The 14,365-nt window shown below is 42.1% G+C and overlaps 1 protein-coding gene across 2 annotated transcripts in view; it reads right to left on the reverse strand.

The window, feature by feature from the left end:
- cc2d2a (coiled-coil and C2 domain containing 2A) overlaps positions 1 to 14,365 on the reverse strand; it is a 119,921-nt gene that overhangs the window by 91,493 nt on the left and 14,063 nt on the right. For both annotated transcript variants that reach the window (XM_034180548.1, XM_034180547.1), the window contains 3 exons: positions 5,481 to 5,534; positions 4,422 to 4,505; positions 4,182 to 4,326 (listed from right to left, as the gene is read on the reverse strand). In XM_034180548.1, coding sequence (XP_034036439.1) covers positions 4,182 to 4,326; positions 4,422 to 4,505; positions 5,481 to 5,486 — 235 coding nt within the window. In that variant the 5' untranslated portion in view covers positions 5,487 to 5,534. The remainder of the gene's footprint in view (positions 1 to 4,181; positions 4,327 to 4,421; positions 4,506 to 5,480; positions 5,535 to 14,365) is intronic.

Raw genomic sequence — 14,365 nt, forward strand, 5'->3', positions numbered from 1 at the left:
AGAACTTTTTCAGGTGACAGCTGACTAGGGATGGGTGTCGGAAACCGGTTCTTTTTGGGTATCGTTAAGAAATGATTTAATCGATCGACATCAACAGCCTTTTTGTTTAACGATTCCCTTATCGGTCCTTCAGAGTAGCCATTGTTTTTGGGGGTGTTTGTTAGGAAAATGATAATTTCTCTATATTGATTACAGATCCTGCAGCAGGTCTGTAATCAAGCGTTTCTGCAGTGCGGCCTTGTTTTGAACCTTGAACCAATGAATCAGCACTTCGATCTGCTGCTTTGTTGTTTTATTTCACTTTATCTTAATTTTTCCCCACTAAAACCGTAAAGAGCATATGTCTGTTAGTAATATTTACCTTTTTTTTATCTTTAACTGACCTGTTATGGTTTACTGAAACAGTTGATAGATGCATTTTATAACTTAAAAATGGGACTGATGCTAACGCGTTGGCATGTCTATGGGGTTTTCAATGTTAAAGTTAGCATTAAGCTGTTCGCATCTCAGCACATTTGTTTTCTGTATAATAATTAATGGCTCAGCGTTTGTTGTCGTAAAAGAGTCAAATGTATTACAAATTGTAATATTTTTTATTTTCTTTTTATTTATTTAATAATAATAATAATAATAATAATAATAATAGCAACAACAACAGTAATAATAACTAATAATGCTACAATACAATTTTAGAGAAAGAGACAAACCTGACCTGATAAAACAAAACAACAGAAAAGATAAAACCAACTAACAATGAACATAAATAAATACATATAGAAATAAATGTGTTTCCTGTGAATACCTAGTGACTCTTAAACCTCCACTTCATCCCTGTTTTATTCAAGTTTAATGACAATTTGTTTCGGTCAAACCATATTTTCAATTTGTTAATTTCTTCACTGATTTCCTCCAAAACTATCTGCCAAGCTAGAAAACTGTTGCATCCTAGTAAGAGCAGAATACTACCAGAATTAATTTGAATAAGGAAAGTTGTTTTTTTTCCCCTCATCAAAATGGATGCTGCACTCACTGCAATTTATTGTCTGGAATAGTTCCAGATTGGATTTCAGAGCTTCTACAATTCAAAAATTTTCATGCAGGTGGTGTTGGGGGGTAATTTTGGCTTTCAGCTTTTTTTGTTTTTTACCACTTTCATCCCTGAATATGTCAATCATGAGTCATTTTTGTGCGGATTAAAGTCACTAACTGGGACTCCTGTCTTGTTGCGAGAAAGAAACGAGACTTGTCCTCCGTTCTGTTCGCACAGTTCCAAACGCTGCGTGGCTCTCTGCTGAGTCAAGTTAGAACGATAAAGTCCAGTTGGAATTAATAACTTCAAAGTGAAACGCTGTTTAAATCAAGTGACACCTCTTTCCAAACGTTGTAATACAAACAAACTGCAATTGATCAAAATGTTTTTTTCCTCCCAAAATGAGATGTCCTACGCTGATGTGCAGCAGCCGGTTGAGCTCAGCTCAGAGGTATGGAGTGGCATTCATGCCAAAATGTCTGAAAGGAAATGCTTTTGACAAAAACTACGGATTTTGTTTATTTTTATTTATGTCTAGAGATCAAGGATCCAGTGACCAATTTAAAATGCTGTTGACACAGAAAACCTGTAAAGCCTACTTTTAGTACACAGAAAATTCACAAGTGGCATCGATAATAAGGAATCAGATCGATAAGCGGAATCGATAATGGCATCGATATCGATAAAATGCTATCAATACCCATCCCTACAGTTGACAGAGTTGTACTTAAGTCTGTGGTGTAGAGGGTGAAGAGAAAGGGAGCCAAGATGGTTCCTTGTGGGCCCCCCATGCTGCAGATAACTATGTCAGAGACACAGTCCCTAGCCCTCACGTACTGTAGTTCTTCCGTGAGGTAATCCAAGTTCCAAGATGAGAGGCGGGGTCCACACCCGTGATCGCCAGCTTATCCCTCAGGTATTGAAAGCACTGGAGAAATCAAAAAAGATAATTCTACAGTGCTCCCAGGCTTTTCCAGACGAGAGAGCTCTATGTTGGAGGTAGATAACAGCATCGACCACTCCGATGCCAGGCTGGTGCGCAAACTGGTGGATCCATTGATGATTTTACCAGGGGGCGGCGATGGCCAAGGACCAGCCTTTCCAGGGTCTTCATCAAATGCGATGTCAGTGTCACCAGCCTGAAGCTGCTGAAGTCATCCAGGTGTGGTGACCTGTTCTTCTGAACTGGTACCACACAGGAGGAGGACACTTCCAAGTCTCAAGCCATGGTCCCACCGAATAATGAATGATGAATAATGAGCTACGTAGCATTTTTTTTTTTTTTTTTTGGTACGAGTGGAGTTATTCAACAAATGTGTGAGAATAGTGGCTCTGAGAGGCTCTTACAGGCAGAATATTTGGATAACGAGGCTCATCTCTGAGCGTGGCGCTAATTTCAAGAAGTTCAAAATTTAGCAACAGTGTGGGGCAATTTGTGTACAGGGTACTACGAGGACAAACAAGGACTTTAGAGGCATGTTTGTGGTGAGGACGAGGCTGTTAAAAACCCATTTTCCGAGCACCTGACGGCTACGAGGACAGGACAGGCTATTTTGGCCTCACCCTCTCGCAAACTTCGTTGTGACAATCCCACCTGCTTTGTGCGCTGAACACTGTATATAAAATAATTATTTTGTAGTGGATTATTCATTTTCTGTCAGAGTTTGTCAGTTGAAAACACCTCTCATTGCATCTGGAATCACAGAGGACTGTTTCATCTGGACCTTTTTGCCCTCTCTGTCTCATACGCTGAGGTGGAGAAGGTATTTGGAACAGCCTAAAAGATAATTATATGTAATGTTTATATTGTAATGGCTTGGTAAAACAGTTGCATGTTCATTCCTTCTTTATAAGCAGCTGTAAAAGTATGTTTATGATACCTTTAACATCTTGTTATAATGGATGAAATCGGCTGTGTGCACTGTCGCAATGACTTGCACTCAAGACGAGCATTTACACAGAATGCCAGTGTGCAAAAGAGCGATTTTGCAGACAATGAAGGATGAACACAAAGTTTAAAGTTGGATCACCGGTGTCAAAATGACTCTAAGCCGTGGAAGAAATAAAGCCAGCGAGAAGCAGCGCAGAGGCGACTGTCCAGGAACTCGTGGTTCATTTCTAGCTGGTCTGGTTATGGATGAGTTTTGTGTTTGTGGATCGGATTTATTTTATTTTTGGGGGGGGGGGGGGGGGTGATCCACACAGGTGCAGGTGTATATAATTAAGGCAGCCACCTTATTATGGTGTCTTTTTTTTATCACAGAGAGCTGTGACACATGCAGAACTACTGCCTATAACACAGGTGAACTGCAGCCTGACGCACGGCGCACACTGGCCGGACTGTGCAGGAGTGACTTTTGTTGGACCGGGTTTAAAAAAACTGACAATATCTTGAATGGATGCTGTGAATTGAAAACCCACACTTGAAGGGAACACGTCTGGGAGGGGTGGAGGGTTGGACCTCCAACGTGGAAAAAGTGAAGCATTGTGAATACTTTCTGGATGCACCGTACGTAGGATTCCATTACATGACTTTTTTCGCATGTGCAAAATGCTATTTCTGCATTTTTTCACCACACTTTTCCAAAAAGTTTAAATATTGGCTAACATCTCAAAACTGTCCTTAACCGAAGAGTGCAACACACTTTTCATGGGTTTCATTTTTCGAAGGAGGCTTCTGCTCAAAGAACGGTAGGTTCCCAGTTACTGCATGTTGTTCCTGATTGCCCACTTTCACTTAAGAGTGACTGCGGTCTGCACCACTTAAATCCAATTATTCACTTTTCTGAATCACAATTTAACCAGACATCACAATTTTTTTAAACATGTTTAAAACTTTCCTTTTAACACGCAATGTTCTACAACATTACTTTTACCACCGATTATACCTGAATTTAGTCTCCAATTGAATATCCAATTTTATTTTACAACAAAAACACAAGACAATCTGGTGTCAAAAATCTGCAACGGGAGACCACCCTTACTTGCTTCTTTATATTAGCTTTCCCTGGAAAATCTTAACTGGCCAACTGCTGTACGTAAAAGAAAAAAAAAAAAAAAAAGGCGGCAAAAACACTACCCTACACTCACATGTGCCTCAGCCTGTCATTGGACAGGCTGAGGCACATGTCGAGAGGACATGTAGGCCAACCTTTCTGAGAAGCAGGTGGGGGTCTTGAAAAAACCACTGGAGTAGCTGGTGTCTCAGGATAACCTTCATCCTCAATATGATGCTGAGTAGAGGAGATGTCCTCTACACCTACATCTTGAAATTCTTGGGCTAAAACCTGCTGCAGCTAAAGCACAATCCAAGAAACAGTTCAAGGACATATACACCAACATTTTTTACAATGACTAAAACGACACAATAAGAAAAGAGAGCCAGTCATACCCTTTTCTTCCGCCGCTCTCTCTGAGCCATCATTGCACGTTTCAGAGCTTCTCCTGAATCTTCTTCACTGCTTTCTGGTTCCTGCTGTAACACAGACATACAGTTCAAATAAATACAAAATAAAATCTTCAACAGCAGGACTGAATCCAAACTCTGCCTCCTTCAACAGTATCATTGCAAAATATTAGATGGTTTACTGCCAAAGAGATCATGAGAGCTTTGATCAGCCTTCTTGTAGACACACACAGATTGGCCACTAGTAACAGTCAGGTCCATAATTATTTGGACACTGACAAAGTTATTTATTTTAGTCTGCTAGAACAACAATAATGAGCATGAAACCAAAGTGTAGATTTTCATTTGAAGCTATTAGGGTTAATAGTGTTGGAATTACAGCACGTTTATTTGCACTTTCCGCTTTTTTCAAGCTGGCTGCTCAGCTTAGTTACCAGGAGCCTCATGTACAAAAGCTTGCATTGATTTCCTACTGAAACATGGCATACACCAAAACAGAAACTGGCGTAAGCACAAAAATATTCAGATGTATCAAAGTGTGTGTAGGCATGGAACCATGCACTTTCCGTTTGTACATCCCACTGACCATGGAACTGAGAGTTGAACCAAATGCCTCCCTGGCCATGCCGCATTTAAATATGCAATTTCATGTAAATAGGCCCTTTGAGCAGGGATTCCCCATGCCATCACATCAGACAACATGACCACAGAAAAAAATATACTATAGATGACTGGAAATAGGGCACCAGAGTCTCGTTTGAACTCTGCGTGATATCGTGGGACTTGACCATTTATGGGGACCTGCGCTACGTTATGCAATATATACACAGCATAACTTCACACGGATAAATGGTATACTGTTTTGTTTTTGGCTGCCATCACAAAGGCTGAAAAATGCCTCAAAAATATATGAAAGTGTGCACTTTGAACTAATGCTCATTAATTGTAAAACTGTTTTAATTGCAAAACACTACAGCAGGCATGTTAACAACTGTTTATAGACCTAATGGTATGGTACCTCCAGGTCACTAAAAATACACCAACCTTCATTGTAGCTGGTCGTTTCCCCTCAGTCAGCTTAGAAGAAGGAACCAGAGCCTGTTGAACAAATCAGATTTCCGAGTTTAGCAGCTCTTCTGAGTGACTGAGACTAAAGTGAGCTCCTTCTACAGGTCATGTCGAATCTTGTCAAGTTAATGGTACCTACAAACAGAAGCTTCAAGGAATGTAAAATACACACACACACACAGAGAGAGAGAAAAAAATCCACAGGGACACCGAGTAAAGTCTATATCTGCCTCAGTGTAAGAGGTCTTTCAACAAACCCACTCAATCACTTGATTTGATTACACTGTTTTTATAATGTGAACCTTTTCAAATTAACATTTTGTTAAATATTCCTGGATCCACTCTATCCAATGCTTTCTTCCCTGGGTCATATCTCTCCTCTCCCAACTTTCAAAAAAATAACACACAGGTGGTGTTGTCAACTGACAAGCTGAGCCCTGATGGGTCAGTAGATCCTCTTGTTTATCCTCCCCACAGTGGGTGTGAAGAAAAGGAAAACGCTCAAATGGACGTGTAGGTTAGGGTGACACAAGAATAGGATCAGAATGTGGGAAGGGACTATACGGATGATTGAGAGGATACTCCAAGGATGGAGAGTACGACAGTGAAATGAGGAGCCTCTTTTCTGGAGAAAGCAAACCAGAGTGTGACCTCATGTACCAAAGAATGAGAGAAGTCTAGCAGCACAACACAAAGTAATGGTGATGTATTGGAAGATTTAAGAAATTAGGTAAAAAAAAAAAAGAGAAAATCAAAGCAAATTGTGCCAAGTATACGCTGTAAGAGGAAGGTCTGCGAAACAGCAGAATATTTTGAATTAAGTGTAGTTATTTGAGAATGAGGAACAATGGGTGGAGAAGAATGACAAAGTTGTATTGAGAGTGGCTGAAGAAATGTTGGAATGAACGAGAGGAAGGAGATAACCTGGGGAAAGGAGGCATGATGGTAAAACAGTGAGGGTGCAACAAAAGCTAACAGAGAGACAAAGAACTGAGATACATCAGGAACAGAGTGACATGTTTAGCCGCCTGTTCTCCTTGAATTGCTGGCTGTCTGAGTGGTGTCCAAAAAATGAGGTGGGCTTCATAGATAATTGGCAAAGCTTCTGGGGAAAACCTGGTCTTGTTAGGAGAGACGGCATCCATCCCACTTTGGATGGAGCAGCTCTCATTTCTAGAAATCTGGCCAATTTTCTTAAATCCTCCAAACCGTGACTATCCAGGGTTGGGACCAGGAAGCAGAGTTGTAGTCTTACACACCTCTCTGCAGCTTCTCTCCCCCTGCCATCCCCTCATTACCCCATCCCCGTAGAGACGGTGCCTGCTCCCAGACCACCAACAACCAGCAAAAATCTACTTAAGCATAAAAATTCAAAAAGAAAAAATAATATAGCACCTTCAACTGCACCACAGACTAAAACAGTTAAATGTGGTCTATTAAACATTAGGTCTCTCTCTTCTAAGTCCCTGTTGGTAAATGATATAATAATTGATCAACATATTGATTTATTCTGCCTAACAGAAACCTGGTTACAGCAGGATGAATATGTTAGTTTAAATGAGTCAACACCCCCGAGTCACACTAACTGTCAGAATGCTCGTAGCACGGGCCGAGGAGGAGGATTAGCAGCAATCTTCCATTCCAGCTTATTAATTAATCAAAAACCCAGACAGAGCTTTAATTCATTTGAAAGCTTGTCTCTTAGTCTTGTCCATCCAAATTGGAAGTCCCAAAAAACAGTTTTATTTGTTATTATCTATCGTCCACCTGGTCGTTACTGTGAGTTTCTCTGTGAATTTTCAGACCTTTTTCCTGACTTAGTGCTTAGCTCAGATAAGATAATTATGGTGGGCGATTTTAACATCCACACAGATGCTGAGAATGACAGCCTCAACACTGCATTTAATCTATTATTAGACTCTATTGGCTTTGCTCAAAAAGTAAATGAGTCCACCCACCACTTTAATCATATCTTAGATCTTGTTCTGACTTATGGTATGGAAATAGAAGACTTAACAGTATTCCCTGAAAACTCCCTTCTGTCTGATCATTTCTTAATAACATTTACTCTGATGGACTACCCAGCAGTGGGGAATAAGTTTCATTACACTAGAAGTCTTTCAGAAAGCGCTGTAACTAGGTTTAAGGATATGATTCCTTCTTTATGTTCTCTAATGCCATATACCAACACAGTGCAGAGTAGCTACCTAAACTCTGTAAGGGAGATAGAGCATCTCGTCAATAGTTTTACATCCTCATTGAAGACAACTTTGGATGCTGTAGCTCCTCTGAAAAAGAGAGCTTTAAATCAGAAGTGCCTGACTCCGTGGTATAACTCACAAACTCGCAGCTTAAAGCAGATAACCCGTAAGTTGGAGAGGAAATGGCGTCTCACTAATTTAGAAGATCTTCACTTAGCCTGGAAAAAGAGTCTGTTGCTCTATAAAAAAGCCCTCCGTAAAGCTAGGACATCTTTCTACTCATCACTAATTGAAGAAAATAAGAACAACCCCAGGTTTCTTTTCAGCACTGTAGCCAGGCTGACAAAGAGTCAGAGCTCTATTGAGCTGAGTATTCCATTAACTTTAACTAGTAATGACTTCATGACTTTCTTTGCTAACAAAATTTTAACTATTAGAGAAAAAATTACTCATAACCATCCCAAAGACGTATCGTTATCTTTGGCTGCTTTCAGTGATGCCGGTATTTGGTTAGACTCTTTCTCTCCGATTGTTCTGTCTGAGTTATTTTCATTAGTTACTTCATCCAAACCATCAACATGTTTATTAGACCCCATTCCTACCAGGCTGCTCAAGGAAGCCCTACCATTATTTAATGCTTCGATCTTAAATATGATCAATCTATCTTTATTAGTTGGCTATGTACCACAGGCTTTTAAGGTGGCAGTAATTAAACCATTACTTAAAAAGCCATCACTTGACCCAGCTATCTTAGCTAATTATAGGCCAATCTCCAACCTTCCTTTTCTCTCAAAAATTCTTGAAAGGGTAGTTGTAAAACAGCTAACTGATCATCTGCAGAGGAATGGTCTATTTGAAGAGTTTCAGTCAGGTTTTAGAATTCATCATAGTACAGAAACAGCATTAGTGAAGGTTACAAATGATCTTCTTATGGCCTCGGACAGTGGACTCGTCTCTGTGCTTGTTCTGTTGGACCTCAGTGCTGCTTTTGATACTGTTGACCATAAAATTTTATTACAGAGATTAGAGCATGCCATAGGTATTAAAGGCACTGCGCTGCGGTGGTTTGAATCATATTTGTCTAATAGATTACAATTTGTTCATGTAAATGGGGAATCTTCTTCACAGACTAAAGTTAATTATGGAGTTCCACAAGGTTCTGTGCTAGGACCAATTTTATTCACTTTATACATGCTTCCCTTAGGCAGTATTATTAGACGGTATTGCTTAAATTTTCATTGTTATGCAGATGATACCCAGCTTTATCTATCCATGAAGCCAGAGGACACACACCAATTAGCTAAACTGCAGGATTGTCTTACAGACATAAAGACATGGATGACCTCTAATTTCCTGCTTTTAAACTCAGATAAAACTGAAGTTATTGTACTTGGCCCCACAAATCTTAGAAACATGGTGTCTAACCAGATCCTTACTCTGGATGGCATTACCCTGACCTCTAGTAATACTGTGAGAAATCTTGGAGTCATTTTTGATCAGGATATGTCATTCAAAGCGCATATTAAACAAATATGTAGGACTGCTTTTTTGCATTTACGCAATATCTCTAAAATCAGAAAGGTCTTGTCTCAGAGTGATGCTGAAAAACTAATTCATGCATTTATTTCCTCTAGGCTGGACTATTGTAATTCATTATTATCAGGTTGTCCTAAAAGTTCCCTAAAAAGCCTTCAGTTAATTCAAAATGCTGCAGCTAGAGTACTGACGGGGACTAGAAGGAGAGAGCATATCTCACCCATATTGGCCTCTCTTCATTGGCTTCCTGTTAATTCTAGAATAGAATTTAAAATTCTTCTTCTTACTTATAAGGTTTTGAATAATCAGGTCCCATCTTATCTTAGGGACCTCGTAGTACCATATCACCCCAATAGAGCGCTTCGCTCTCAGACTGCAGGCTTACTTGTAGTTCCTAGGGTTTGTAAGAGTAGAATGGGAGGCAGACCCTTCAGCTTTCAGGCTCCTCTCCTGTGGAACCAGCTCCCAATTCAGATCAGGGAGACAGACACCCTCTCTACTTTTAAGATTAGGCTTAAAACTTTCCTTTTTGCTAAAGCTTATAGTTAGGGCTGGATCAGGTGACCCTGAACCATCCCTTAGTTATGCTGCTATAGACGTAGACTGCTGGGGGGTTCCCATGATGCACTGTTTCTTTCTCTTTTTGCTCTGTATGCACCACTCTGCATTTAATCATTAGTGATCGATCTCTGCTCACCCTCCACAGCATGTCTTTTTCCTGGTTCTCTCCCTCAGCCCCAACCAGTCCCAGCAGAAGACTGCCCCTCCCTGAGCCTGGTTCTGCTGGAGGTTTCTTCCTGTTAAAAGGGAGTTTTTCCTTCCCACTGTAGCCAAGTGCTTGCTCACAGGGGGTCGTTTTGACCGTTGGGGTTTTACATAATTATTGTATGGCCTTGCCTTACAATATAAAGCGCCTTGGGGCAACTGTTTGTTGTGATTTGGCGCTATATATAAAAAAAAATTGATTGATTGATTGATCAGGGACAGAAGAAGAAAGTAATTTATAGGCGGCAGGCAGTGAGGAGGTGGCAAGAGACACTGGACCAAGACACTGAGGAAGGTGTATGAAGAACTGGAAACAATAGGAAGAGAGAGAGATTTTTAGAATAGCAAAGGCCTGAAACCCAGCAAAAAACGGTTTTGATCAGGAACAAAAGCAGATTAAAAATGAACAACATTGAGTAAGCATGACATGGTCAAAAAAAAATGAAAGTTAATTTTGAAAAGTTAATGAATGAAGAAAATCCAAGCTTGTACTTCCAGACTGGCGAAATGAAGGGTTAATAACATGTTCTCACTTTCACAGATATGTATCCCAGAAGGTAATCCTTTGAAACCTTTGCTATACCTTGAAAAATCTTAGAAGGCCCAGGACAGTGTACAGTATGGACCAGGATATTCCATCAGTGTCGTGGTCTTGTTTCAACCGTAGTGGTAGTTTCAAGATGTTTGAACATTTCTTTTTTCTACTGCAAAATTTTAAACACTTTGGTAATCCCATGAAAATTCAGTAAGCTATATCTTCTATTATACAACCCAAATTCCAATGAACTTGGGGCATTGTGTAAAATGTAAATAAAAACAGAATATAATGATTTGCAAATCCTCTTCAACCTATATTCAATTGAATACACCACAAAGACAAGACATTTAATGTTCAAACTGATAAACTTTATTTTTTTGTGCAAATATTTGCTCATTTTGAAATGGATGCCTGCAACACATTTCAAAAAAGTTGGGACGGGGCAACAAAAGACTGGGAAAGTTGACGAATGCTCAAAGAACACCTGCTTGGAAACAGGCGAGTGTCATGATTGGGTGTAAAAAGAGCATCCCAAAAAGGCTCAGCCGTTCACAAGCAAAGATGGGGCAAGGATCACCACTTTGTGAACAACTGTGTGAAAAAAAAATAGTGCAACAGTTTAAGAACAATGTTTCTCAACGTTTAATTGCAAGGAATTTAGGGATTCCATCATCTACAGTCCATAATATAATCAGAAGATTCAGAGAATCTGGACAACTTTTTACACGTAAGTGGCAAGGAAACTAGGAGATTAAGGACCTTGCCCAAGGGCCCTTAGTGATTTTCCGGTCAAGCTGGGATTTGAACCGAGGATCCTCTGGTCTCAAGCCCAACGCTTAAACCACTAGACCATGACCTCTACAAATGTTTAGGCTTCTTGGTTGCTGAGATATACGATAAATAAATAAATAAATAAATAATATTATAACGATTTCCTTGACCTACAGTGGTATGTAAAAGTTTGGCACCCCTGATGATTTCCACAATTTTTCTTTATACATCCCCAATTCCAATAAAGTTGGGACATTGTGTGAAATGTAAATAAAAACAGAATACAATGATTTGTAAATCCTCTTCAACCTATATTCAATTCAATACACCACAAAGACAAGATGTGAAGCGTCCGAGTGTGAAGCGTCCGGGATGAAGATCAGCACCTCCAAATCTGAGGCCATGGTTCTCCACCGGAAAAAGGTGCTTTGCCCTCTTCGGGTCGGTGGAGTGTCCTTGCCTCAAGTGGAGGAGTTTAAGTATCTCGGGGTCTTGTTCACGAGTGAGGGACGGATGGAGCGTGAGATCGATAGACGGATCGGTGCAGCATCTGCAGTGATGCGGTCGCTGTATCGGACCGTCGTGGTAAAGAGAGAGCTGAGTAGGGGGGCAAAGCTCTCAATTTACCGATCGATCTATGTTCCGATCCTCACCTATGGTCATGAGATTTGGCTCATGACCGAAAGAACGAGATCGCGAGTACAAGCGGCCGAGATGAGTTTCCTCCGCAGGGTGGCTGGGCGCTCCCTTAGAGATAGGGTGAGGAGCTCGGTCACTCGGGAGGAGCTCGGAGTCAAGCCGCTGCTCCTCCACGTCGAAAGGAGTTAGCTGAGGTGGCTCGGGCATCTTTCCCGGATGCCCCCTGGACGCTTCGCTGGAGAGGTGTTCCGGGCACGTCCCATTGGGAGGAGGCCCCGGGGAAGTCCCAGGACACGCTGGAGGGACTACATCTCTCGGCTGGCTTGGGAACGCCTTGGGGTTCCCCCGGAGGAGCTGGGGGAGGTGTGTGTGGATCGGGAGGTCTGGGCAGCTTTGCTTGAGCTGCTGCCCCCGCGACCCGACTCCGGATAAAGTGGAAGAAAATGGATGGACAAAGACAAGATATTTAATGTTCAAACTGATAAACTTTGTTTTTCTGCAAATATTTGCTCATTTTGAAATTGATGCCTGCAATACATTTCAAAAAAAGCTGGGACAGTGGTATGTTTACCACTGTGTTACATCACCTTTCCTTCTAACAACACTGAGGACACTAATTGTGAGTGTCGTGATTGGGTATAAAAGGCGCATCCCCAAAAGGTTCAGCCGTTCACAAGCAAAGGTGGGGCGAGGATCACCACTTTGTGAACAACTGCATTAAAAAAAATAGTCCAACAGTTTAAGAACAATGTTTCTCAACATTCAATTGCAAGGAATTTATGGATTCCATCATCTACAGTCCATAATATAATCAGAGAATATGGAGAACTTTCTACACGTAAGCGGCAAGGCAGAAAACCAACATTGAATGCCCGTGACCTTCGATCCCTCAGGCGGCACTGCATTAAAAAATATCATTGTGTAAAGGATCTTACCGCATGGGCTTAGGAACACTTCAGAAAACCATTGTCAATTAACACAGTTCGTCGCTACATCTACAAGTGCAAGTTAAAACTCTATCATGCAAAACGAAAGCCATACATTAACAACATCCAGATACGCCGCTGACTTCTCTGGGCCCGAGCTCATTTAAAATGGACAGACCCAAAGTGGAAAAGTGTGCTGTGGTCTGATGAGTCCACATTTCAAATTGTTTTTGGAAATCATGGGCATCGTGTGTGCCAACTACAGGGGCATCACACGACTCAGCCTCCCTGGTAAAGTCTCCTCCAGGGTGCTGGAAAGGAGGGTTCGGCCGATAGTCGAACGTCTGACTGAAGTGGAACAATGCGGGTTCAGTCCTGGTCATGGAACAACCGAGCAGCTCTTTATTCTCACAAGAACCCTGGAGGGTGCCTGGGAGTATGCCCACCCAGTCTACATGTGTATTGTGGACTTGGAGAAGGCATATCTTCGGGTACCCTGGGACTGTGGGAGGTGCTCGGCAGTAAGTCAGACTCATTTCTGGTGGAGGTTGGCCTCCGCCAGGGCTGCACCGTGTCACCAATCCTGTTTGTGATATTCATGAACAGGATATAGAGGCGTAGTTGGGGGGAGGAGGGTTTCCAGTTTGGTGGGCTCAGGGTCTCATCACTGCTTTTTGCAAATGATGTGGTCATGTTGGCTTCACTAGCCGGTGACCTTCAACACTCATTGGATTGGTTCGTAGCTGAGTATGAAGCGGCTGGGATGAGGATCAGCACCTCTAAATCTGAGGCCATGGTTCTCAGCAGGAAACCGATGGATTGCCTACTGCGGGTAGAGAATACGGCCTTGGTTTCTTGTTCACGAGTGAGGCGACGATGGAGTGTGCGATTGGCCGGAGAATCGGCACAGCAGGGGTGTTATTGAATTCGCTCTACCGTACTGTTGTGACGAAAAGGGAGCTGATCCAAAAGGTGAAGCTCACGATCTACTGGTCAATCTTCGTTCCTACTCTCACCTATGGTCATGAGTGTTGGGTCATGACCGAAAGAACTAGATTGCGAGTACAAGCGGCCAAAATGGGCTTCCTCAGGAGGGTGGCTGGTGTCTCCCTTAGAGATAGGGTGAGAAGTTCGGTCATCCGTGGGGAGCTCGGAGTAGAGTCGCTGCTACTTCACGTTGAAAGGAGCCAGCTGAGGTGGTTCAGGCATCTGGTAAGGATGCCTCCTGGGTGCTTCCCAAGGGTGGTGTTCCAGGCACGTCCATCTGGGAGGAGACCCCGGGGAAGACCCTGGACTAGGTGGAGAGATTGTATCGCCACACTGGCCTGGGAATGCCTCAGGATCCCCCAGTCAGAGGTGGTTAATGTGGCACGGGAAAGGGAAGCCTGGAGTCCCCTGCTGGAGCTGTTGCCCCCGCGACCCAAACCCGGAAAAGCGGTTGAAGATGAGATGAGATGGACGTCGTATCCTCCAGACAAAAGAAGA

The sequence above is a fragment of the Thalassophryne amazonica genome, chromosome 10 (genome assembly GCF_902500255.1).
Source record: "Thalassophryne amazonica chromosome 10, fThaAma1.1, whole genome shotgun sequence".
Lineage (NCBI taxonomy): Eukaryota > Metazoa > Chordata > Actinopteri > Batrachoidiformes > Batrachoididae > Thalassophryne > Thalassophryne amazonica.